Source organism: Podarcis bocagei (genome assembly GCF_964188305.1).
Source record: "Podarcis bocagei genome assembly, chromosome: 13".
In the NCBI taxonomy this organism is placed as follows: Eukaryota; Metazoa; Chordata; class Lepidosauria; order Squamata; family Lacertidae; genus Podarcis; species Podarcis bocagei.
In genome coordinates, this window is record NC_138138.1 from 32,856,957 (window position 1) to 32,883,735 (window position 26,779).

The 26,779-nt window shown below is 42.6% G+C and overlaps 1 protein-coding gene across 5 annotated transcripts in view; it reads left to right on the forward strand.

Moving 5' to 3' along the window:
* LOC308570484 (uncharacterized protein) overlaps positions 1–26,779 on the forward strand; it is a 65,065-nt gene that overhangs the window by 18,193 nt on the left and 20,093 nt on the right. For 3 of the 5 annotated variants that reach the window (XM_081165365.1, XM_081165364.1, XM_081165367.1), the window contains exons 4-6: positions 5,843–5,908; positions 16,963–17,253; positions 25,798–25,815. In XM_081165365.1, coding sequence (XP_081021491.1) covers positions 5,843–5,908; positions 16,963–17,253; positions 25,798–25,815 — 375 coding nt within the window. Of the gene's footprint in view, positions 1–3,357; positions 3,456–5,842; positions 5,909–16,962; positions 17,254–25,797; positions 25,816–26,779 lie in introns of those variants that run through there. The other 2 variants (XM_081165368.1, XM_081165366.1) reach the window with 2 other exon arrangements.

Sequence of the window (26,779 nt, forward strand, 5' to 3'; positions counted from 1 at the left end):
AAACCATATAATAAAAAGCATATTAAAAGGTTAAAATCAGAAACAAGCTGAGGATGTCAGGTGTAGGATGGGTGGACTGGGCTTCCATAATTTGGTCAGGCAAAGGAGGAGACGTGATGGGCCTTGGTGTGCCCATGCAATGGAGGCTCCCAACAGCAGTGTAGAACCAATCCAGCCCCTGGCAACCTTCCTCCTGGCTTATAAATCGTTCTCATCCACAAAGGAATTCTTATTATGCATCTCATTCCTCCCAAGACACAAAAAAGTGGGAATAAGCAGGTGAAGATTTTAAAATGGATGAAACAATGTGAAAGCACATTTATGCTGTATACAATCTTGTGACCAGGGATTCCAGGCGGGAGAGCTAATTGTCCAAACAAACTGTCCCAAATGTATATACCAAATCAGAAACACTTGCAGAAGTAGATTGCATAGTGCTGGTATCTATCCAACCAGTTGTGGTAGTGCTGCTCTCCTATGATGCTGAGGACTCCAGCTCAGAGGACCAGCCTCCTTCACTGTCAGAGTCAATGTCCACTAAAACCCCTTTAAGGGATCTTGTCCCTCTCATAGAAGGCCAAACTAGCTACAGGGGCGTTCCTGTTTAAGGCTCAGTTTGAGCATTAATGCTGAAAAAACAGCTCTGCTTTGATAGAGTCTGCAGGCTGACCCTTGCAAGAAACCTTGTCCATAGTACTTTCTCTGTGATGCCTTGTTTTGCATCCCTTCATCTCTGAGCTGCTGAGGTAGTCAGTCAAAAAGGAGAGCAATTTCGTATGTCTCCTCTCCAAAGGAACACCCTACAGACCATCTCCCTGGCCTCCCTTTCACCTGGAAGACTTGAAGTCGATGTACATTGCATGAGTACTGCCTATTTCCCTGGAAAGATGTGCAGGCTGGGATTGCCTAGGATTGCAGATTGACCTCCGATTCTGTATCAAGCTGTGGTCATCCAGATCCTGATGGACTACAACTCCCATTTTCCTTTACCATAAGCCATGCTGACTGAGACAGATGGGAGATAGAGTCCATCAGCATCTCAAGGGCCACAGCTTTCCCTGGCTAACTCTATGCATTTTGTTGGCATATATACAGGGCACTTCAGATACTTACTAAACAGGCAGATGGGGGCAGCTAGTTTGCATATCAGTGACAGGTGGGACCAAGACAATGTTTATTAAATGTTTTGATCACTTTCAGAATTTTTTATTCCATTGCTCTAGTTATGTTTGCTAACATGGACTCTCTCATGAGCAAGGCTATTGGTGTTACAGTTCCGAAAGGTGAATTTGAGGAATAAGCTAAAATATGAAAAAGGCATTAAAAGGAGAGAATGGTATAGGTACTGAAGCCCCCAAAATAGCACTTACATTTTCTGAAGACTAATATACATATACCACACTGGTTCAGCCTAGCATCTATTTTGATGAATATACTTCCTTCCTTTGAGGTTTTTATGAATGCATTTCTAATAGATTGGCGTAATGGCTAAGTTTAATTTTTGCAGTTGTTTTGCCATACACATCATTGCCTCTCATGAGGTTCCTGTATCTGTAGAGGTGGGTATCATAAAAAAGTATTAGGGAGCAACCCTTTGCACAAAAAGTTACAGTAAAGCAAAGCAAAGTTAAAGCGGCATGAAGTTTTACCAGATCTGAGCCTCATTTGAGAAGCAGAGCTGCTGCTCTACTTAAGCCTGCCAGATGGATAAAAATCCTTTAAATGCGGGTTTATGCCAGATTGCCAGGTCACATGATCTAGCTGAATGGGTTTAGGATCCAGCGTAAACTCTCCCTTCTTGGTCTTGCCCATGTCATGCCACCGGGATGCTCATTTTGGGTAAGTTACACCAGTCTTGTCTCACGTAGCTTTGGCTAGGTAGGCTGAGCCCTGGTTGAAAGGGATGAGCAAGTTACACCTTCGACGGAGCCAGGGTTGGGGACTTAATGCTGGCTGAACCCAGATGAGTCAGGAATCAGCTGGCTGAACCAAAGATCCATTGCATCCCAAACTACCCATCCCAACAGATCCTGCCATGGTGCTTTGACCAAAAGAAGCAATCCACCCACTAACTATTCGAGTAACCTAGCGACCCTGTTCTATAAAGAGCCAAGTCCCTTGCCCCCCCAAAAAATGTGTTCTTTTTCTGTCATGAGATTCCTTATACTCAATTTCCATAAAGAAGAGCAGCTGCCGGGAACAGGTAAACGTAAAGGATCCCCTGACCATTAGGTCCAGCCATGACCGACTCTGGGGTTGCGGAGCTCATCTCGCTTTATTGGCCGAGGGAGCCGGCGTACAGCTTCCAGGTCATGTGGCCAGTATGACTAAGAAGCTTCTGGAGAACCAGAGCAGCGCACGGAAACACCGTTTACCTTCCCGCTGGAGTGGTACCTATTTATCTATTTGCACTTTGACATGCTTTTGAACTGCTAGGTAGGCAGGAGCAGGGACTGAGCAACGGGAGCTCACCCCATCGCTCTGTGGTTTAACCCACAGCTGAAAAAGAAATGAACAATGGAACAATAATTTGCTATAAGTAAGCTTTGATGAATTTCTCTCAGATTAATTTGGAAATTGTTGCAGCTCTTGGGGGCAGAGAAATAATCTTCCTAAGCCAGTCTAAAGGCTCACAGAAATTACCACTTCCACATCTCCAAGGAAGCTGGAGCCTCTTTCCATGGGGATACTAATAGAATGGCTGAATCCTTCACACCAGAGATAGAATGTAATAAAATGAAAGTGGTAGCCAGACAGCAGGAAGGACCAGGTCACTTGCCTTTCCACTTTAACATCAGAAACTGCTGGACTAGGGATCAAGGCCCTGTGACATAAACGTGGACCACGAGGTCTCACAATGCAGCCCAGGCACTCTCCCCTTTTTATAGGCCAGGTTACCTAGGGGGTGGTTTGTGTGCATGGGTGTGTACATGCTTTAGCTCCATTTTGGGCATGGGCTGTTTGTATGCAGCCCCATCTACATTATCCTAAGGGAATACTGTCTGCCGGGGGGGTGGGATTTCTTATTTATTTCCCTAGAATGAATTTTTCACAGCAATTCATGTCTGAATCTTCTCTCTATCATGTGAACTAATCTACTCATTTTCTGAGGGGTTTCTGGTGGGGAGTAAATAGGATAACGGATGAAAACCTACTTTTATGACCATCAAATATTATCTCTAAGTGAATGTGCCTGAGGGTCATAGATACGTTGAATAGTCCACCTGAAGACAAGGTATAAAGTTAAACATCCTTGAGTGGTAGCTGCAGCCACATATGGGGGTGTTGCCCAGGGGAGGGGATAGAAGCTGCATTCTGCAAAAGTCGTGATGATTTCCGTCTCGTCTGTGAGAGAAATAGAAGGAGCTGAGAGTCAGAGGTTGGGAAGAGTAGACAAACATCGGATTGGGAAGCCAACTCCTGATCTACCCTGATGAATCTCTTCTGGGTTCTCTGTAAGTTTGGGAAACTGGGAAGGGAATTTGTAGATATGGTCAACCTCTTGAAAGATGGAAAGACTGATCATTACCAAGAATGGAGGAGTGGTTGTTAAAATTAATCGACTTAGCTGAGATCGTGAAACTGACATGTTTTATCTGCAACATTCTGGAGCATGTGCCTGTGTGAGAGGGGGATCAGTGCGTTTGGCAGTGGTGGATGGCAGGGTGAGGAGTGGGTGAAAGAAAAAACTCAACAACTTTGTCCAGATCTGTAGTTTTGGGAATGTGGAAAGCTGTATGATGATAGGTTCCTTGAAGCTTCCATTATAGATTCTAAGTCCTACGCAGAAGAAATTGTATAAAGCATACCGGCACAAGTTAAGCTGAGTTAAAGATACACCAGATCCAGCCCATTTTCAGAAGTGCTGCTGCTCTGCCTAAGCGAGGCAGTGGAAAAACAAGCCTTAAAAATACTCTTCTTTGTGAGGTTGCCAGGACTCAAAACTGATTTGAATGAGCTTAGGTTCAAGTTTAAGTCACCTGCTCCTTGCCACATCCCTGCAACAGCCTTCTGGGGAACTTACAGCATAGGTCGACAAACTAAAGCTCGCGGGCCGCATCAGGCCCAATTGCCTTCTAGCTCCGGCCCGCGGATGGTCGGGGAATTGCCACATGGATTGCCAACGCGTGGATTGCCAACACGCACGTTCTTTCCCTCTCTCTCCCTTCTTCTCCCTCACACGGCAGTGCTTTTCTCCTCAGGGATGGAGCAATCTTGTAACACACAGGGCGCCTGCCGCCTCAGCAGGGCGTTACTGTGAAGGGGGCATGTGACACCGGCTGCCAGCTGCTGCTCCATTTTCCTCCTCCTCCTCCCTCTCCCTCAGTTCACCCTTCCTTCCTCCTCTGCACCACTTCCGTGTGCGCTTTCTTCACTGCCACCTGCCTCCCTCCCTCCCTCCCTCCCTCCTTCATTCCTCCCATGGCATTCAGGCGGATCGTTGTGGTGGCCACAGCTAACGCTTGTGGATTGGCAGGCGACTCTGTCTTCTTCTCTGCGGTGCCTCTCGGGAAGCAGCAGCAGCAGGTGGTGGGTAAAAGCTCCAGTGATGCCCCGGTTCCCCTACCTCCATCCACGGCTTCTCCGCCAGGGCTGCTGCTTCTGTCTTTGCTGGCCAATGCAGCTTCCTACCTTGCCACGGCGCCTGGCTGGCTGGGGAAGCCCAACTGCAGCTATTGGAATGACAACTGGGACAGGTAAAGCGAAGCATCTTCAGGCCTCTTTGAAGGCAGGCAAAAATCGTTCTCTCCCCCCCCCTCTAAAATGTAGTCTGGCCCCCCACAAAGTCTGCGGGACAGTGGACCGGTCCCCTGCTGAAAAAGTTTGCTGACCCCTGACTTACAGTGTCCTCAGCTTAACTAGCTGAGCTGTGATGAGCATATCTTCATCTTAGCTTGAGAGACTTACTGCATGGTGAGCCCAGTTGAGGGAGAGATCTGCTGTATCCTAAACTGCCCATGTCTTTAGATCTTGTGATAGGATTATCCCCCAGCACTGCAGAAAAGCCAAGCTGTTTTCAATATACATTTTAAAAAATTAACTGAAATAAGGCCTTCCTCTTCAACTTGTGGAGGACATTTCATGAAAACATCTAACTTCAACAACAACTTCTTCTTCTTCTTCTTCTTCTTCTTCTTCTTCTTCTTCTTCTTCTTCTTCTTCTTCTTCTTCTTCCAGTACTATCCACAATAGAATAAAGGATTTCAATTTAAGAATGACTGGGTTATAAAACATAATGTAAATGTACACATTAAAGAAGTGTTGGGAGAAGGAACAGTGTGAAACACATGGGGGAATGGGGGAAAGGGCAATTTTATTGGTTTCTCCTCAGCTCTGCATTCGCACATGCTTGTTTAATCTCTTTCACACACCATGCACTCCTTTTGCACTCAGAAAAAAAAATTGCACCAGAACAGGGGGTGCTCTGGTATATAGGAATCTTGGCAATTAGATGCCTTTACATTAACTCTCATCTATATATGTATTGTTTGCATAATTGGAAACTACCAGCAGGGGCGTTCCAAGGGGGGGGCTTGCTTCGGGTGCCATTCCAAAGAGGGGGGTGACAAAAAGCTGACCCCCGATTGGCGGCAACCTCCAGGGCACGCACCATTTGCCGTGCCCCCCCGGGCGGTGCACCACACCCCTGAGACAAGCACCGCTCTGGGTACCAGAGCGGGTTGCTTCACATCTGATTACCAGGGATTGCTAGAAAACACTTAAGACAGTCCAAAAAGGCTGCAGCAAAAATAACAGGTTAGGAGAATTATTAAATCATTGCTCTGCCTTGTGTTTACTTGTTAAAACATATTATAAACATATTGCATGGATGTTATTCCAGGTGCTCTGCTTGCAAATCACTGGTGTTTGGGTGATGACAAAGATTCAGAGCTTTGCACTTCTACAGGTGAGTTTGAGACTGTGCAAGTCTGTGTGCTAGTGTGTGCAGGATTGAATAGAATGGTGTGGGGGGGGGGTGTTCCTCTACTCATTCCAAATGTTTAATGCTAAATGTTCATTATAAAAGAAGTTCAGGGGTGTTTTGTTTCATCATCAAGCTTATAGAAAATATGAGATGTACTAGAAGCTGCCACCCACACTTTCTTAGCTCACCAATCCCACCAGCCCACCTGGCTAATCCCCCCTCCATTTACCCCTCACTCACCCCCTTGCCTATTCCCTCATATCTTGCCCAAACCTCCCCTTTAAGCTTGGCTGAACCCTCCTTCCTTCTTCTATACATTTTTAAGAATTAAATTGAGAATTTGCAACCCCAAATTTCTAAATAAAAATTGAGGTGGCATTAAAATGTTTTAAATAAATAAAACAGAGTAGAACACTGGCATGCCACTTTCCCCAAAAAGAAATAATTAAAAACATGACTTCCGGAGGCGGCGCGAACGACAATGGCGGTCCTCTTTACTCTGTGAAGAGGAAGCTCCGCGGAAACGGGTCGTCCGCTACGGTGAAGCGGAGACCCACATCAGAAACCCACAGGCAGTGAAAGCCTGTGGTCGTGGGACTCGGCGGGCACCAGAAGCGCCCCCCGAAACGAAGAAGGGACCCCGTAAGGGGCTCCGGAACGTGGAAGGGGGTGCGGTGCTGTGAGTCGATCGCTCTTTCTGTGGAGTGAAGCCGCATAGCTGCTGTCGGTGAGCGCTGACCTTTTTTCCTGAGAACATCCGATTTGGAAAGTATCAACCCGTGAGTAAAAAAGACAGAAGGATTTGGAGGCTAAATTGACTTAAAATTCGGTAAAAAGCGGGAGACGTAACCAGGAAGTCCGTCTCTCGCCTCTGCTTAAGATCTAAAGCAAAGGACTTTGATGTCTGGAGCCTTTGAAGAGGAGTTAAAGGTATTTTAATCCGTGCATCCTACGGAACTGTCTTTATTGAGATTAAGGACTTGAACTCTCTTTTGCTTGTTGTTATGGACTGTGTCTTACCTCTCCCTGTGGAATTACAATTTTATTAAGAAACCCAGGCAGTCGGACTGCCGGAGTAATAGAGCTATCAGACTGCAGACTTTGATTCTTTGTTACTGTGATCTGTTGCAACTGAGTTATTGGAACTGCTTCATTTTGGAACATTGTTGCTGGCACTTTCTAGAGACATTGTGTTATTTTAAGACCAACTCTGCTAACTACATGAGAGCTGAAGGTTCTTTGGATATTGGTGGCTGTGTGGACATTGTTTTTTGAAGTTTTGAACTTTTGGATCAAACGGAATTATTTATTTAAAAATTCTGCCTCTACTCTCAAGTATATTTGAACTCCCCCTAGAGGAATTGGGAATTATAACTACATGTGACTCTGTTCTTGCTTTCTTTCCTTGTTATCTTGCTGTTTACTCTCTGGGCCTGTGGATTCCCATGGGATTTTACACAGCTTGACCTTGGCTAGCAGACAGAATTGGAATGAGTGGCACTGGGAAAACAAGAGCGGCCAAAGCGAAAGCTAAACAAACAACTTTGACCTCAACTTTGACACTAACTTCACAGCCACGTAGATCATCTGTTCCTGCTGTTCTGGCGGCTGAAGAAGAAGAAGAAATTGAGCAACCTTTGCTGGAAGGTATGGCTACAGGAGGATCTGATTCAATATTAGATAAAATCCTTCAAAAACTGGAAGTACTGGACAAAAAGGTGGATGATCAATCGGCTAAGATTGACCAAAGTACAGCCAGTGTTAACAAATTAACTGAGCAGGTTGCTTTAAACGTACAATCAATTGGGAAATTATTTGAAGCCTCTACAGAAAATCGCAAACTGGCTGAAGGAGCAAATCAAAAAGTTGAAGAATTAAAAGAGGAGGTGAAACCATTGCATAAATGAATGAATGAATGAATGAATGAATAGTTTATTACGGTCATAGACCAGAAGAAAAGAAAAAAACATAAAAGGCAGCAATAGTTTACAAGGGAATGATGGTGTCAATTAAAAGTTGTAAAATTATACATAAAAACAATACACATATACACACACATATACATACTCATATATGCACTACAGTATATGTATGGGCTTAAAAAAGGGGGGGCTTATCCAGGGGTCAGATCTTTTACTTTTTTACAGCTAATGCCCTCCGCTTGATCGCGGCCGCAGAAAACTTGGCCACTTTCAGTGTTACTTCTGGGTTTTTATCTCCTAGTAGGATTTTCAGCCGCTGAGATTCAGATCGACCTGGAAATTTCTGAACGATAGGGGAGATAAACAGTAACCTGATGTCCCCGTAAAGGTCGCAGTGTAACAGCACATGTAAAGCCGTTTCCACCTCCTTCAGACCACATGGGCAAACTCGTTCAGCATAGGGTGTGCCCTCGTATCTGCCCTTTAGTAAGGCAGATGGCAATACATCAAATCTGGTAAGGGTAAACGCCCGCCTATATTTTGCGATTTGTAGGTCCAGCAAATATGGGGTTAGATTAAACCCTTTTCCATAATCTTGGATAGCTGGATATTTATCTATCTTGCTCATATGGTCCTGAAGCTCTACATCTCCTATTCGCTGGCTCACCATCATTTTAGCCTTTTCAAAGCCTGAGGCTATGAGTTCTTGTGAGGAAAGCCCCAGGCCCCTCAATTTTTCATAAAGCGACAATCTCCATTTAGACTGGAACGGGTCTAGTAGAGTCAATGGAGCCACTCCCACTGGGAAAAATATGAGTTTTAGCCAGAAGTGAATCTTCAAGATCCATATCCTGGCATTAATAGGGAGTTGGCCAACCTCCAGCCTAATGGCAGTGTTAGAGACACAGGTAGGTAACCCTAGTAGGGAACGATAAAATTTAGTTTGTACAGATTCCAGGGACTTGAGTTTTTGACAATTAAATATCTGGGTGCCATACGTCAATTGTGGAAGTATTTTTGCAACAAAGACCTGGGAGGCAGCAGGGACATATTGACCTCCTTTTCTGTAAAAGAATCTTATAATAGCTCTGGAAGATCTTTGCGCATTTACAATGGAATTCTTGATCTGATGGCACCAGGATCCCTTCTCATCAAAAATTATTCCAAGATATCTAAAAGATGTTACTTGCTCAATAGGTTGGTTATTAATTTTCCATTTATGTCGGAGTTTTCTCTTGGAGAACACCATAATTTTTGATTTAGTGTAATTTACTATTAGGTGTTCAGCTTCGCAATACTCTGTAAGAGCTCGTAAAAGTTTTCTTAGACCCACACAAGAGAAGGAAATAAGTGCCGCATCATCCGCGTACAAAAGGACCGGGATTGGTGTATTATTTAGATTTGGGGAATGAGTGCTTGCTTCCTCCATCTTTCCGACTAAGGAGTTTATATAGAAGTTAAAAAGAATAGGAGCAAGAACACAGCCTTGCTTGACACCATGGGAGCTTTGGATTTCCTTTGATAGGTTCCCATAACGGTCGCATCTAACACGGATCCGAGTGTTTTCATGTAGTCTACGGATAAGAAGCAAAAGACGTCTATCGATGTTTGTGACATTTAGTTTTTCCCAAAGTCTGTGCCGGGGTATCGAGTCGAAGGCTGATTTAAAATCTATAAAGGCTACATAGAGAGAGCCTCCTTTCTTTGAGGTGTATTTCTCCACTAGATGTTGCAATACCAATCCTTGGTCTAGAGTTGATCTATGTGCCCTGAAACCAGCCTGGGCTTCCTTTAGGATGTGCTCCTGTTCCAGCCAGTCCGCAAGCTTTTCACGTAAGTGAGTTGCATAAAGTTTGCTGATGATGCTTAAGAGACTGATTGGTCTGTAATTGGCTGGATCAAGTTTGCAGCCTTTCTTGAATATGGGAACGATGATTGCCAATCCCCAGTCCTCTGGTATTATTGCTGTTTGATCTATGCTGGTGAAAAGGGTGGCAAGGACTGGGGCCCACCAGTCAATATTGGCTTTGAGAAGTTCAGGAGAGATGTTATCTGCTCCCGGGGCTTTTCTGTGTTTGAGTGCCTGAATAAGCCTCCTAATCTCCGCGACCGACACCGGAGGCCACTCATCACCTGCCACACACTGTATTAGTGGCTGAGTCAAAGGCAGAGCTGAATATGAAGATTGGAAAAATGCCTCCCAAGTCCCTGCAGGTATAGTGTACTCCACTTCTGAGGAAGTAGGTCGCACTCCATTTGCTACCAGTCTCCAGAAGGTGGCCGAATCTCTCTCTCTGGATGCATCTATTAGGCATTTCCATTCTCTTTTCTGTGCCAGGAGTTTTTTGTTTTTGATCAAAATTTTATAATTCCGTTTATCTTCAAACCAGCCCGTGGGGAGTTGGGGTAAATTGGCAGATCTATAATTCTTGTATTTTTTCAGTAAATTTAGCTTCATATCCTGACATTCTTGATCAAACCAGGGTTTGGAGTTTTTATATACTGAGGATTGCCTACTTGGCCTGTTCCTTTTTTCCTTCAGGGGATCTTGAAGGAGTAAAATTAACTCCTGAAATAAATTTATCTTTAATTCATGGCTTGAGGAAGTTATAAGGTTTTCTCTCTTAGTGAGGAATTCCTTTGAGCATAGCCTACTTGAAATTTCCTTATGCAGTTCATCTGTCCATCTGATGCGTGAATATCTGAGCTCCAAAGCTGTAGGGCTCGAATGCTCGATTTTTTCAGCGCGGGATAAATCCTTTCCCGCAACTACGAGTGCACTTAATGGCAGATGATCACTGTCTAAGCGCTCCTCCACTTTACATTCCAGAACTTTGTTTTGAAGATCATACGACACGATTATATAATCAATTGTGGAGGCGCCATTGTTAGATATAAATGTGAATTCTCCGACCTTCTCCCCCTCTGTACGGCCATTTAATATAACCAGGTCCAACTTATTGACCAAGTGTAGTAGGCATAAGCCGGCATAATTGCAGCCTTTATCCTTTGAGATTCTAGCCGGTATTGGGTGGGTTTCCTCTATAATGGGGACTGTTTCGTGGAAATGGGCACACAAAGCCTCATCAGATTGTCCAGTTCTGGCATTTAGATCGCCTGCCACCACTACAGAGGCATCAGGGAATTGATTTAGTAGTTTGTCAAGATACTGTTCTAACTGAACCCAAGTATTTCTTATCAATCTTTTCTCTCTTTGTGGGGGTAGGTATACATTAATCAGCAGCCAGCTGTGGGTTCTCCACTGTACTTGCACAGCTGTGGCCAGATGGTCTAGTGGGTCTAGTTTTTTAAATGTGGCCCTTAGCCTTGTTGAGATTAAAGTAACTAACCCACCTTTAACTCGCCCCCCTCTAGTACTTAAAAGACCTGGGAGGGAGAACGCAGAAAAACCATTTAACTCCACTTCACTTGTGCTCCAGGTCTCCTGAAGAAACACAATGTCATGTCTCTGGATATATTTAGCAAAGGATTGGTCAGAGACCCTCTTTTGCCAACCTGCAATATTCCAAGTTAGCAAGGCAAGGTTGCACGTTGTCTTGCCAAAAATTGATCTTAGTCAATTTGCCTTTGAAGGATTTTTTGGGCCTATCTTTTTATCTGTTGGTTGGATTTCATTCATTTTGGCAATGTCCATAGATGTATTATCGCCCAGGTACTCAATGGAATCAGTTGAAGGGTGCAGCGTGCTAACGTTAGTGATCAGTACTCCTTTTTTTGGCGAATCTACCTTGAGGTGTTCTATTTGACTGATACCAAGTTCATCCTCATCCAGGTATCTCATGCTGGTCCAAGAGCGCGTTGTGGTTGTCATAGGGATGGTTTCCTTCTTAGATGGTAGGTTGTTGCTATCCCTTACGCACTGTGTTAGATCTGTTGTTTTCAGGTTTATCTCTGCAGCTGCAGAGGTAATATAAGGGTAGTCTTTCGTGGTTGCCATAGGGATGGTTTCCTTCTTAGATGGTAGATTGTTGCTGTCCCTTACGCACTGTGTTAGATCTGTTGTTAACAGGTTTATCTCCGCAATTGTAGAGGTATTATAAAAGTAATCTTTCATGAGGTCTGTCTTGGCTTTTACAGAGAGGTTCTCTTTCTTGAATTGGTCCGTTGCCGGTTCTTTCTCTCTTACTTTTTCCTGAGCATTCATCTCTGTTAACTTATTTCTAAGGGTCTCCAATCTTCTCAAGATCTCAGATTGGGCAAAGAAAGGCAACAATCCAAACTGGTTTATTAATGCCTTTTCTTCTGGGTAGAAGTTATCCATCCCCTCATTAGGCAATCTCATCTCCTGTCTTGGTTTCAAAGGCCCTTGCTCAGTATGTTTCAGTTTGTCTTTTGAGTGTCCTCTCTCCTCCTTTGGTTTACAAGTAAATCTTATCTCAGCTGTCGTAAACTCATCAGGGAACAATTTCAAACATGTGCTGTTTTCGAAGAATCTTGTTACCGTTATCCTTTTCTTTGACAGCAGATGTCTTGATCTATATATATGTTTAGCCAAGTTTTGATCTTTGAAGGAGGCAATCACTCGCAGAGAATATCCATTGTAGAATATGAAATCTACTGAGGTAATGTCAGGTTGGTGACCAGCAGACCTATCTGTCTATGTTAGAATTACGCAGCCGGGAAAATAATTTGAGATTGAGGTCAATTTTGGAACTTGAACAAGGGAACTTAACAGAGTACCTGACAAAAGAATTTTCCAAGTCTTGGGCATTGGAAGAAGATAAAGATTTTAAAATTGTGACTGCTTTTCGACTTGGAAAAGTAGCAAGGAAGGACAGGCCCAGAGACTGCTTGATTACTTTAAGATCTAAGGAGGAAAGAGATAAAATACTAAGTTTACACTACGAAAAGTCACTTCAAATTGAGGACCGAAAAGCAGAAATTTTTAAAGACATCCCGAAACAACTCCTGGACCTCAGAGCTACCTACACAGAGCTAACAGGACTATTGAGGAGTAACTCAATTGTTTTCAGGTGGGAATTTCCCCAAGGATTATCCTTTACATTCAGAGGGAAGAAGGTGAAAATCAAGACAGCCGAAGACAAAGAAAATTTTTTAAGAGCATACGGAGAAGACCTTCAGAAAGGGATTGATAGACCACCAGGGTCTGGGCCATCACCTGTACCTACACCTTTGGGATCTGAAGATCAGGAGAAAAAGAAGCCACCCCCAGAGGAATAACAGATTTATCCAGGATGTCTCTGCAGCTTTTGAGCTGGAATATTAATGGTTGTAATTCCCCGGAGAAAAGGAGGAAAATATTTCATATATTGAAAAAAGAACAATTGGACATTATTTGCTTGCAAGAAACACACGTGACTAGGCTCCATAGAAAAGTACTAATAAATAAAAGACTAGGCCAAGAATTTATTTCATCGGACCGAGTTAAGAAAAGAGGTGTGGTGATCTATGCTAGGGAGAGCCTATCACCAAAATTTTTATTCAAAGATGACCAAGGAAGAATTTTGGCGATTGAGATACAAACTCAAGGTGAAAAGTTTTTGATATTAGGAATCTATGCACCAAATGAAGGGAAATCGGAATTTTACAATAAGCTGCATGAGATAATGCTGGATTATCTGGACTTTAACAACATCATTTTGATGGGAGATATGAATGGGGTGGTATCAACAAATATGGATAAGTCACATAGCCAGAATGTAACTAAAGACGGCAGACTACCTAAGACTTTTTTCGAGATAACTGACAATGTGGACTTGATTGACATTTGGAGGACAGAGAATCCCCTAGGAAGAGAAGGAACATTCTTTTCTGAAGCCCAGCTGACATGGACAAGAATCGACCAAATATGGATAACTAGAGGTCTGGCACCTAAGATAAGAAAAGTGGAAATCTGCCCAAAGACCTGCTCCGACCATAACGCAGTAAAGATGGATATGAGACTAACCCCAACCGGCTCCTTCAGATGGAAGATGAATGACAATTTGTTTAGGGATCAGGAGATTATTAAAAAGGCCCAAAAAGCTTTGAAGGACTATTTTGACATAAACTTGAACACGACGGTGGAAAAAAGAGTAATCTGGGATGCAAGTAAAGCAGTAATGAGGGGGTTTCTGATACAACAGAACACCATAAAGAAAAGAGCACAGAATGAGAAAAAAGATAAGATTTTGGGAAAAATCAAAGAATGTGAGAAGAAGTTAAGATCGAAACCGAAATCACAGGAGATTCTGAGAGAAATTAAACTTTATCAAGCACAATATTCCAAATTGATAAATCAGGAAGTGGAGTGGAAAATTAAGTTGATGAAACAAAGATCTTTTGAATTGGCAAACAAATGTGGAAAACTGCTAGCATGGCAGTTGAAAAAGAGACAAAAATTAAACACGGTTACCAATTTAGAGATTGAAGGAAAAAATGTTCAGAATCCTGTGGAAATTAGAAGTGCTTCCAGAGATACTTCAAACAATTATATACGCAAGGGCCACAAAGTGATACTGAGATAGATCAATTTTTGAGAAAAAATGGACTACAAAAACTGTCTCAAAAAAATAAGACAATCCTGAATTATAAAATAACAAAACAAGAGATTGAAGATGCCATTCAGAATATGCAATTGGGCAAATCTCCAGGACCAGATGGACTCACCTCCAAATACTATAAGACATTGAAAGACTATTTGATACAACCACTAATGGAGGTTTGCAATCAGATTATGGAGGGGAGGAGGGCACCGGAAACGTGGAAAGAAGCTTTCATCACATTGATTCCTAAATCAGAAACTGAAAAGACACAGCTTAAGAACTACCGTCCCATCTCCCTCCTAAATGTGGATTACAAAATTTTTGCAGACATTTTAGCAAATAGATGCTATAAATGCTGCTATAAAGATGAATGTATTGCCAAAAATGTTGTTTTTGTTTCAGACTTTACAGATTGTGGACAAAGTGGAGTGTTTCAGGAAGTGGCAGAGAGATATCTCTAAATTTGTCTAGCAGGGCAAAAAGCCCAGAATAAAGTTTAAAATTTTAACTGATGCTAAAGATAGAGGGGGGTTTGCCCTGCCAGACTTAAGGCTATACTACGAATCAGCAGCTTTCTGCTGGATGAAGGATTGGTTGCTTCTTGAGAACACTGATGTTCTGGATTTGGAAGGATTTAACAATGCTTATGGATGGCATGCATATTTGTGGTACGACAAGGTTAAAACCCATAAGGCTTTCAAGAACCATATTGTCAGAAAAGCGGTGTTCAATGTCTGGATGAAATATAAAGACTTATTAGAAAATAAGACCCCAAGGTGGTTGTCACCAATGGAAGCTAAGGCTCGGAAAAGACTCAATATGGAGGCCAACTGGCCGAAATATTGGGAAATACTTGAAAAGGATGGAGATAATTGGAGATTGCAGAGTTTGGAGAAACTAAAAGATAAAGTGCGAGATTGGTTACATTATGCTCAGATTAAAGAGGTTTTTAAATCGGACAAAAAGATAGGATTCCAGGTGGAAAAATCTAAACTAGAAACAGAATTGCTAGAACCTAAGACTAAGGTACTTTCAAAAATGTATAACTTGCTGTTAAAATGGAATACACAAGATGAAACGGTTAAATCAGCTATGATAAAATGGGCACAGGATATTGGGTACAATATTATGTTTGCTGACTGGGAAAAGTTATGGACCACCGGTATGAAGTTCACGGCATGTAATGCCTTAAAAGAGAATATTATGAAAATGATATACAGGTGGTACATGACCCCAGTCAAGCTTGCAAAAATATACCATATGCCTGATAATAAATGTTGGAAGTGTAAAGAAATTGAAGGAACGTTTTTTCACCTCTGGTGGACCTGCCCTAGGGTCAAGGCCTTCTGGGAAATGATTTACAATGAGTTGAAAAAGGTATTTAAGTATACCTTCCCTAAGAAACCAGAGGCCTTCCTATTGGGCATTGTTGGCCAGAGGGTGTTAAAAAGGGACCAAACATTCTTTATGTACGCAACAACAGCAGCAAGGATACTTATAGCAAAATATTGGAAGACCCAAGACTTGCCCACGCTGGAAGAATGGCAGATGCAACTGATAGACTACATGGAACTGGCAGAAATGACCGGCAGAATCCGAGACCTGGGAGAAGAAGCAATGGAAGAGGATTGGAAGAAATTTAAGGACTATTTACAAAAACATTGTAAAATGTATGAGTGCTAAGAAGGATGCAGGACTGAAAACAACATGGTACTAGCAAGCTAGCTGTAAGGAGTATGAGAATATGTGAAATTTGAGAAAAAGACAAACTTTGGGATTAATATTATGTCTAAATTAAGAATTTAAGTTCTTGATAAAAATATTTAAAGTTAGAGACATAATATTGGAAAACTACAAAAATAAGATCTGAAACAAGGTGTTAAATTGCTGTTTAAAATTTTATGATTGGGAACGCAGGAACGAGAGATGCGAGGAAGTCCAAAAAGTGAAGAAAATACGGTTATTAATCACTTGATTCTGTTGTTATATGTTCTTTTTTTCTATTATGTGTTAATCTTTCTCTTCTTTTATGTCTTTTTTTGTTTATTGTATTTTGGTGATGGTTTTTGTATGTGTTTGGTGATTACATGTTTAAAATCTTTAATAAATATTTTATTAAAAAAAAAACAGTATACAATAAACAATTATGGGGGGAGTTACAGATAGGTAGCCGTGTTGGTCTGCCATAGTCAAAACAAAAAAATTCCTTCCAGTAGCACCTTAAAGACCAACTAGTTTAGTTCTTGGTATGAGCTTTCGTGTGCATGCACACTTCTTCAGATACACTGAAACAGAAGTTGCCAGATCCTTATATAGAAGGATCTGGCAACTTCTGTTTCAGTGTATCTGAAGAAGTGTGCATGCACACGAAAGCTCATACCAAGAACTAAACTAGTTGGTCTTTAAGGTGCTACTGGAAGGAATTTTTTTGTTTTAATTATGGGGGGAAACAGTGCTAAAAAGCAATACAGTAAGACAAAAACAAAGGTGATAAAACAATCTAATTCCACATGATTCCTCAAATGCTCACCCTCCATTGCAACTACATTTTCACTTACTCTCCGCATTCACTTATGCTCTTTATTTATTTCTTCCGTTTGTTCTCTAGGTGAACTTCCTGCTCCTGATTTATTCTTGAACGCAACTTCGGTTCCTGAAGGGGAAATTATTGCAGTACTCTGTATGGCTCCATCAGAGGTCATGGTGACCAGATTTTTTTTCTGTAAAGATGGGGCTCCTATTTCATTCAAGAAAGCAACATCTCAAAATGCTCAATACATCGTAAATGCATTGCTGAAGAATACTGGCCAATATTCCTGTGGTTACCAGCAGAAGGATGCAAAGAACCAAGAGAAGACTTCTGCCCTCAGTGTTGCTCAGGATCTGATTCTCCAGTCAGGTAAGATTGTAGAAATGTTCAGACTAGGAACCTGCAAGAGAATGTTGCATGGTGGGACAGTCCTGTTTAGAGTTCCAGCTAGCCAGCCATGCCATATTTCAGCACAGTCCATTTCTATGCCCCCACCACAACAGTTAATCATAGCCACAGAGCATGTTCAGACTTCCTGGGAGCACATTCATATATTTATCTAAATGAAAATAGGTGCTGTTGGAGAATCTGGCCAATAGCATAGAGATGATAGCACTTCTCCAGGGACACTGTTTAATGGCCTATTAAAAAAAAGGTATTGCTATTAGGCAGCTTATCAAAAACATTTATGATTTATGTGTCTAGCCTCTAGGAATGGGGCTTAGATCAGCCTAAATCCATCCTGTTTCATTCCTTTTGGCACATCATGTTTTTCTAAAGAGTGCATGAAAGGTTACATATGTTCTTTTTTTTTTTATAAGATTTTTATTGGTTTTACGAAATTTTAAAGGACAAACAAACACTTAGAAAAACAAACATACACGTATAATTTCATAACATATTTTCATAAACCTCTTTTCTGGGACTTCCCCGTACCTCCCCTTTCTGCATCCCAATGTCCATAATTTTATAGCAACTCCCAATTGTTACTTTCCAACCTCAGCCATCTTAGTCATCTCTATATTCTAACCTTATGTCACTGTATCCCTTTGTTCCTAAGAACCAAAACACTCTAACATTCATTGAGTTTATAATAGTCCTTGAGGTAACTTTTAAATTTTCTCCATTCTTCTTCCACTGTCTCTTTTCCTTGGTCACGGATTCTGCCTGTCATCTCGGCCAATGTCATATAGTCCATCACTTTCATCTGCCATTCTTCCAGAGTGGGTAGATCTTGTGTCTTCCAATGCTTTGCGATGAGTATTCTTGCTGCTGTTGTAGCGTACATGAAAAAAGCTCTATCCTTCTTTGACACCAATTGGCCGACAATGCCCAAGAGAAAGGCCTCTGGTTTTTTAGAAAAAGTACATTTAAGTACCTTTTTCATTTCATTATAGATCATTTCCCAGAAAGCCTTAATCTTCGGGCATGTCCACCAAAGGTGGTAGAAGGTACCTTCAGTCTCTTTGCATTTCCAACATTTGTTATCGGGCAAATGATAAATTTTTGCCAGCTTGACTGGGGTCATGTACCACCTGTATACCATTTTCATAATGTTTTCCTTTAAGGCATTACATGCCGTAAATTTGATACCGGTGTTCCATAACCATTCCCAGTCATCTGACATGATGTTATGACCAACATCCTGTGCCCACTTAATCATAGCTGATTTGACTGTCTCCTCCTGTGTATTCCATTTCAGCAGCAAGTTATACATTCTAGATAAATTCTTAGTACTAGGTTCTAACAATTCAGTTTCTAATTTTGATTTTTCCATCTGGAAACCAATTTTCCTGTCCTGTTTGAAAAATTCCACTATTTGATGGTATTGAAACCAATTTTGTACCTTATGCTTCAGTTTCTCATAACTTTGCAATTTCAACTTATCTCCATCATGTTCCAAAATTTCCCAATACTTCGGCCATCCGACCTCCATATTGAGTTTCTTCACTGCCTTGGCCTCCACTGGTGAGACCCATCTAGGGGTTTTGTTTTCCAACAGATCTTTATATCTTATCCAAACGTTAAACAATGCTTTTCTAACAATGTGGTTCTTGACGGCACTATTAACTTTGTCATACCATAGATATGCATGCCAACCAAAAGCATTGTTAAAACCTTCCAGATCTAAGATGTCTGTGTTTTCGAGGAGCATCCATTCTTTCAGCCAGCAAAATGCTGCTGCCTCATAATACAATTTCAAGTCCGGCAGGGCAAAACCCCCTCTTTCTTTAGCATCTGTCAATATTTTAAATTTAATTCTGGGCTTTTTGCCCTGCCAGACAAATTTCGAAATATCTTTCTGCCACCTCTTAAAACATTCCATCTTGTCCAGGATCTGCAAGGTCTGGAACAAAAATAACATTCTAGGCAATACATTCATTTTGATCACAGCAATTCGGCCTAACATTGACAATTTCAAATTTGACCATATTTCTAGATCTTTTTTGATTTCCGACCAACATTTTTCGTAATTATCTTTATACAAATTCACATTTTTAGATGTCAAATAAACCCCTAGGTATTTCACCTTCTTGACCAGTGTCAACCCTGTCTCCTCTTGAAACTTCTCCTTTTCTGTCTCTGTTAAATTTTTTCCTAAGACTTTGGTTTTTTGTTTATTCAGCTTAAATCCAGCTACCTGGCCAAACTGTTGTATTATTTCTAAAACCTTTTTCGTACTAGTGTTTGGCTCTTGCAAAGTCAATACTAGGTCATCTGCAAACGCTCTTAGCTTGTAATGTTTAGCTCCGACCTGCACTCCCTTAACCTGCTGGTCTTCCCTTATCATATTCAGCAACACCTCCAGAACTGAGATAAAAAGTAATGGGGAAATTGGACACCCCTGTCGTGTTCCTTTTTCTATCTTAAGTTCCTCCGTCACTACATTATTTACAATCAATTTAGCTTTTTGTTCAGAGTATATTGCAGCCATACCATTCTCAAAACCTTGACCTACCCCCATCCCATGGAGATTCTTTATCATAAAGCTCCAAGAAATATTGTCAAAGGCTTTCTCCGCGTCCACAAAGATCAATACTGCTTTAGTGTTTATGTTCACCTCTAACTTTTCCAAAATATCTATCACATTCCTTACATTGTCTGCTAGGTGTCTTTTAGGGAGAAAGCCTGCTTGGTCCCCATGAATCTTCTCCATCAACACTCTTTTAAATCTTTTTAAAGGCTACGGATCGACATCGGGAGTGAGCGCGGTGCTGAGAGTCGCTACCCAGCCTGCGAAGTGAAGCCGCGTCGCCATAAGCGGAGAGCGCCGACTTCTTCCTGAAAAGAAATTCTGGACGGAATTCCCGTGAGTAGGATTTGAAAAACAATTGGGACCCTTTTAAATCTTGAAAATTGAGCTGAAAGCGGGGGATTAAATCAAGGAAGTCTGCCTCCCCCCGACTGCATGAAAGTGAAAGCAACGGAACTTTAAACTTGCATCCGATGAAACCCGCTTTTTAATTAACTTAACCGGGCACTGAGACTTTGGATCTCCCCTCTAGCTAGCAGGGCAGAGGGGAGGTGAATGGGACTTTAAAAACTGCATGATTTACCTGAAGTAAAATCCTCTGCTGTCTCTCTATTGAAAGCACGAAACGGTCTGCCTTCTCAGAACAATAGGTCACTGAACTGACTTTTGCCTGCAAAGTGATACTGTGATACAAAGTCCACACAGTGACTGGCTACAGTGTATTACAAGGAGAAACAGCATAGACTGGGAAACTGTGGCAATTTATAGCTACAAGCTTATAGTAATATTGACTTTGACTGTGTTAATCTCTCTTTTCTATACTTTTGGACATTCTCCTTTGTTCTTGTATTTGGACACTTTATTTTATGGCCATTTTGATTTGCTCCCCCTAGAGGGTAAAGTAAAGTTCGACACGGCCTAGGACAGTGGAATTTTCCAACAGGAAACAGCTCCCGTGGGAAGTGACCTTGACATGAGTGGCGCACAAGAAGAGATTGTCACAAGAGCCAAAATCAGGCAACAACAACAACAGCTGCAACAGCAACAGACAAAGAAAAGAGGCTCAATTTCAGCTGCAACTCCAGGACCAGCAGGAACAACAGAACAGGAAAAAGGAGCAGCTGCCTCTATGGAAGCTGTGACAGACGCTCTGCTTAAGATAAATCAAACTCTGGAGTCTTTGACAAAACAGACTTCAGAAAATACACAAAAATTAACAGAAATATCAGTAAGATTAAACCAGAACACAGAATCCATTAATAAATTGGTGGAGGAAAACGCTACTACACGCCAAATTGCCGAAGATGCCAAAGCTGTTGCTGGAGAGACGCAAGAGAAATTAGAGCCGATTGCCAAGAAGGTCTATGAGCATGATGCAACTCTGGCCTTGTGGGAGTTACAGAGAAAAGAGAGAAATTTGAAATTAAGATCGATCCCGGAGAACGAGAGAGACAACCTGGCGGAATACCTGACACGGGAGTTTGTGGACTGCTGGGATCTGGAGGAAGACGAATTTAAAATTACAACAGCTTTTAGACTGGGTAAAAAACAGGACAGAAAGACCCCGAGAGACTGCCTGATTACATTTAGATCCAAGGAGGAAAGAGACAAAATACTAGGACTACATTTTGAAAAGGCCCTGCAAATTGGCAACTCAGCTATACAGATTTTCAAAGATATCCCAAAATACATCTTGGACTTAAGAAACTTCTACAAGGACCTGGCTCTTCTGCTAAAGAAAAATTCCATCCGCTTTAGGTGGGAATTTCCACAAGGACTGTCATTTGATTACAAGGCAAAAAAGGTGAAAATAAAGACAATTCAAGATAAAGACAAATTTTTGGCAAGAAATCAGGAGGACTTACAGAAGGGGACTGTGGATGTACTGGCAGAACAGAGGAGAGCACTAGATATCCTGAATCTCTCGATTGGACAAAAACCACCACCATCAGAAGAAGAGCAACAACTTGGAGCTGTTGGAGGAGCCTTAAGAAAATAACAAGATGGCTCTGCAATTCCTTAGTTGGAATTGTAATGGACTGAATGGGCCTTTGAAGAGAAGACAAGTATTTCATATTTTGAACAGAGAACAATTGGACTTGATATGCCTACAAGAAACGCACATAACTAGAGCCCACAGGAGACTACTTACAAATAAAAGGCTAGGACAAGAATTTGTTTCATCAGACAAAGTTAAGAAAAGAGGAGTTGTAATATATGTGAAAGAAAAATGGGCTCCAAAAATGATATTTAAAGATGAACAAGGGAGATACTTGGCAGTGGAGATACAAGTACAAGGAGAAAAACTTTTAGTTGTTGGAATTTATGCACCAAATGAAGGCAAATCTGACTTCTTTAAGAGACTTCATGAAACCCTGACGGACTACTTGGATTACAATATGATAATTATGGGAGACATGAATGGCGTGGTCTCCACTAATATGGATAAGGCACAAAGACTAACAATCAGTAAGGAAGGGAGACTTCCTAAGACTTTCTTTGAAATGACTGAAAACATGGACTTGATAGATATATGGAGAACAAGGAACCCTCTGGAGAGAGAGGGAACCTTTTTCTCCCAAGCAATGTTGACCTGGACCAGAATTGATCAAATTTGGATTACTAGTGGCATGGCCCCAAAGATTAAGAAGGTAGAAATCTGCCCAAAAACTTGCTCCGACCATAACGCCGTCAAGATGGAAATGAAACTAACAACAACTGGTCAATTTAGATGGAGAATGAATGACGCCCTCTTTCGAGACAAGGAAATTGTTATGAAGGCCCAAAAAACCTTAAAAGACTATTTTGAAATAAATTTGAGGGCTGACGTTGAGAAAAGAGTGATCTGGGACGCAAGCAAAGCGGTGATGCGAGGCTTCTTGATTCAACAAAACTCAATAAAGAGGAAAAAACAAAATGAGAAAAAAGAAAAGATTCTGGAAAAGATAAAAGAAGGAGAGAAAAAATTAAGAGCAAAACCAAAGTCCCAGGAGATTTTAAGAGAGATCAAGTTATATCAATCACAATACATGGAATTGATGAACCTGGAGATTGAATGGAAGATAAAGCAGATGAAGCAAAAGACATTTGAATCAGCAAATAAATGCGGTAAACTTCTGGCTTGGCAACTGAAGAAAAGGCAGAAACTAAATACAGTCACAAGTTTAGAAGTGGATGGAAAGAATATCTCTAAACCTAATGAAATTAGAAATTGCTTCCTGAGTTATTTTAAAAAGCTTTATACTCAAGGCCCGCAAAATGAAGAAGATATAGATAAATTCCTTGATAAATTTGGACTACAAAAAATCTCTCATCAAAACAAGATGGATTTGAACCAGAGAATAACAGAACAAGAGATAGAGGCCGCCATTCAGAATATGCAACTGGGCAAATCTCCAGGACCAGATGGATTGACTTCAAGATACTACAAATCGCTGAAGGAATGGCTGATTCAACCACTAAAAGAAGTCTGTAATGAGATCCTTGAGGGAAAAAAGACACCTGAATCGTGGAAAGAAGCATATATTTCACTCATACCAAAGACAGAGACTGAAAAGACTCAACTGAAGAACTACCGCCCAATATCACTACTTAATGTGGATTACAAAATCTTTGCAGACATTTTGGCTGAAAGGTTACATATGTTCTTCCATCCAGCTCAGTTATACATTGAGTAGGTGTAATGAAATGAATGATTCTTAGTCATCACAATTGATTTTTAGTTCAAATCAAACCCATTGTTATGATGCACCTTAATATATACATTAATGCAGTGTTTTTCAACCTTTTTTGGGCAAAGGCACACTTGTTTCATGAAAAAAAATCACGAGGCACACCACCATTAGAAAATGTTTAAAAAATTAACTCTGTGCCTATATTGACTATATACCGTATTTTTCGCCCTATAAGACGCACTTTTCCCCCTCCAAAAATGAAGGGGAAATGTGGGTGCGTCTTATGGGGCGAATGCAGGCTTTCGCTGAAGCCTGGAGAGCGAGAGCGGTAGGTGCGCACCGACCCCTCTCGCTCTCCAGGCTTCGCGGACCTCTCCTCAAGCAGCGGGAACGTTCCCACTGCTTGGGGAGAGTTGCCGGCATCCCGAAGCCTGCAAGCGCTGATCCCAGCACGTGCAGGCTTCGCGGATCTCTCCCCAAGCAGCGGGAACGTTCCCACTGCTTGGGGAGAGTTGCCGGCATCCCGAAGCCTGCAAGCGCTGATCCCAGCACGCGCAGGCTTCGCGGATCTCTCCCCAAGCAGCGGGAACGTTCCCACTGCTTGGGGAGAGTTGCAGGCATCCCGAAGCCTGCGCGCGCTGATCCCAGCACGCGCAGGCTTCGCGGATCTCTCCCCAAGCAGCGGGAACGTTCCCACTGCTTGGGGAGAGTTGCAGGCATCCCGAAGCCTGCGCGCGCTGATCCCAGCACGCGCAGGCTTCACGGATCTCTCCCCAAGCAGCGGGAACGTTCCCACTGCTTGGGGAGAGTTGCAGGCATCCCGAAGCCTGCGCGCGCTGATCCCAGCACGCGCAGGCTTCGCGGATCTCTCCCCAAGCAGCGGGAACGTTCCCACTGCTTGGGGAGAGTTGCCGGCATCCCGAAGCCTGCAAGCGCTGATCCCAGCACGTGCAGGCTTCGCGGATCTCTCCCCAAGCAGCGGGAACGTTCCCACTGCTTGGGGAGAGTTGCAGGCATCCCGAAGCCTGCAAGCGCTGATCCCAGCACGTGCAGGCTTCGCGGATCTCTCCCCAAGCAGCGGGAACGTTCCCACTGCTTGGGGAGAGTTGCAGGCATCCCGAAGCCTGCGTGCGCTGATCCCAGCACGCGCAGGCTTCGCGGATCTCTCCCCAAGCAGCGGGAACGTTCCCACTGCTTGGGGAGAGTTGCAGGCATCCCGAAGCCTGCGCGCGCTGATCCCAGCACGCGCAGGCTTCGCGGATCTCTCCCCAAGCAGCGGGAACGTTCCCACTGCTTGGGGAGAGTTGCAGGCATCCCGAAGCCTGCGCGCGCTGATCCCAGCACGCGCAGGCTTCGCGGATCTCTCCCCAAGCAGCGGGAACGTTCCCACTGCTTGGGGAGAGTTGCAGGCATCCCGAAGCCTGCGCGCGCTGATCCCAGCACGCGCAGGCTTCGCGGATCTCTCCCCAAGCAGCGGGAACGTTCCCACTGCTTGGGGAGAGTTGCAGGCATCCCGAAGCCTGCAAGCGCTGATCCCAGCACGTGCAGGCTTCGCGGATCTCTCCTCAAGCAGCGGGAACCACCGCTGGGCTCCCACGGCTTGCAGAGAGCTGCCTGTTTGGGGGCTGGGGTCGGGGGAAGCTCGGGCTGCCCCAGCCCCGCGCCTGGGGGGAAAATAATTTTTTTCCTTTATTTTCCCCCAAAAAAACTAGGTGCGTCTTATGGGCCGGAGCGTCTTATGGGGCGCAAAATACGGTATAAAGTAATTCTCTTGAATAGGAATCAAATAAACACAAAGAAAGTATTTTATAATTACTTTATTATGAAATAGTAAGTAAACAGAAATGTGAAAAATTATAAAATACTTTATTTTAAAATCTTTTGAATTTTTCCATTTTTCCCACGGCACACCAGGCAACATCTCGCGGCACACTAGTGTGCCGCGGAACAGTGGTTGAAAAACACTGCATTAATGTACACATTTTGTATGCATTCCTCAAAATATGCATCTTATCAGTGCTTTTCAATGAATTTCCAAATAAAATACACATGTTATATTAAAATACATATAAAGTGGGTCCCTTTGTGGTAAAACCACTTTAAAAAATCCAGAGAAGTTTGTGATTCAATCTGGAGTTGTGTTCTGATCCACAGTTCGGTTTGGCACCTCTGCCTTGATAAGAGCACATTTATGAGAGCTTTGTGTTTCTTGATGTGTTGATGAGCCATGCTTTTCTGATATTGTCCCTGTTTTTTCCTGCCCAGGTAATTGTCCTTCCAATGGTAAGTAAGCAGCATCAATGAGTAATAATATTTATTTATCTTATTGTTTGTTTTAGTATGCCATTTTAAATCTTAACAGAAAGACAAAATAATGCAATCTATACTCAAACACAATCACGAAAAGAAAGAAAGAAAATTCTCATTTCCCATCAGAGATCATTAATACCCTAATGCCACATTTATAGAATCTTTTTGCCACTGTGGAAAGTTTGATAGCACTCTTGATGTCAATGTCTAAATTTCTCTCCTTTTTTGCAAAGACAAATGATTGCCATCAATCAAGAGCCAGTTGGCTATACAGAGAGTCAGGGAAATGCATCACTCTTTACTGGTTTTCCTGCTATTTGTGCATGCTTTTCACCATATCACTTTATGCCCCATTCCGTGCCCAATAAGCATGGGACGCCTTTGCCCAGCGGGACTGTGGACCATAGATTGCAGCAAAATACTGGGCAAGGTTTCGGTCAGTATCTTTTCTCTGTGTGATGGGCTCATGGGAAAAAGCTGCCCCATGAACCCTTGCTGAAGAGGGGGTGGGGAGGAAGCTTACATAAGTCTCCTTCCCCTGGAGCTCACAGTCATTTTTCTTTGAGAGTATAGAGGTGGGCCCCATAAGAGGACAGGACTGACCATGGCAACCCCAAGCATCGTTTCAGTATCTGCCTGGTTGGAATCTGCACCCTGGTCCCCCAGTGAGACCTTGCATGCTTGGCTTGCACCACTGCAAGATTCAACACCTGCCGACTCCTGTCGTATAGGTCAGGAGAGATCCAAACCCAGCGGATCCATTCCATCTACATGGGAATTGTGGAATGGTGAACTGATCCTGCGACCCAATGCCATGCAAACCCTTGCCCTGCCTGCTGCTGTCAAAAAAGATTTGGCCTGATTTTATCCCATCATCAATGTGCGGTCTGATTATTTTGCTGCTCTCATGGGTCACATAATGTGCCTGCCTGGGCAA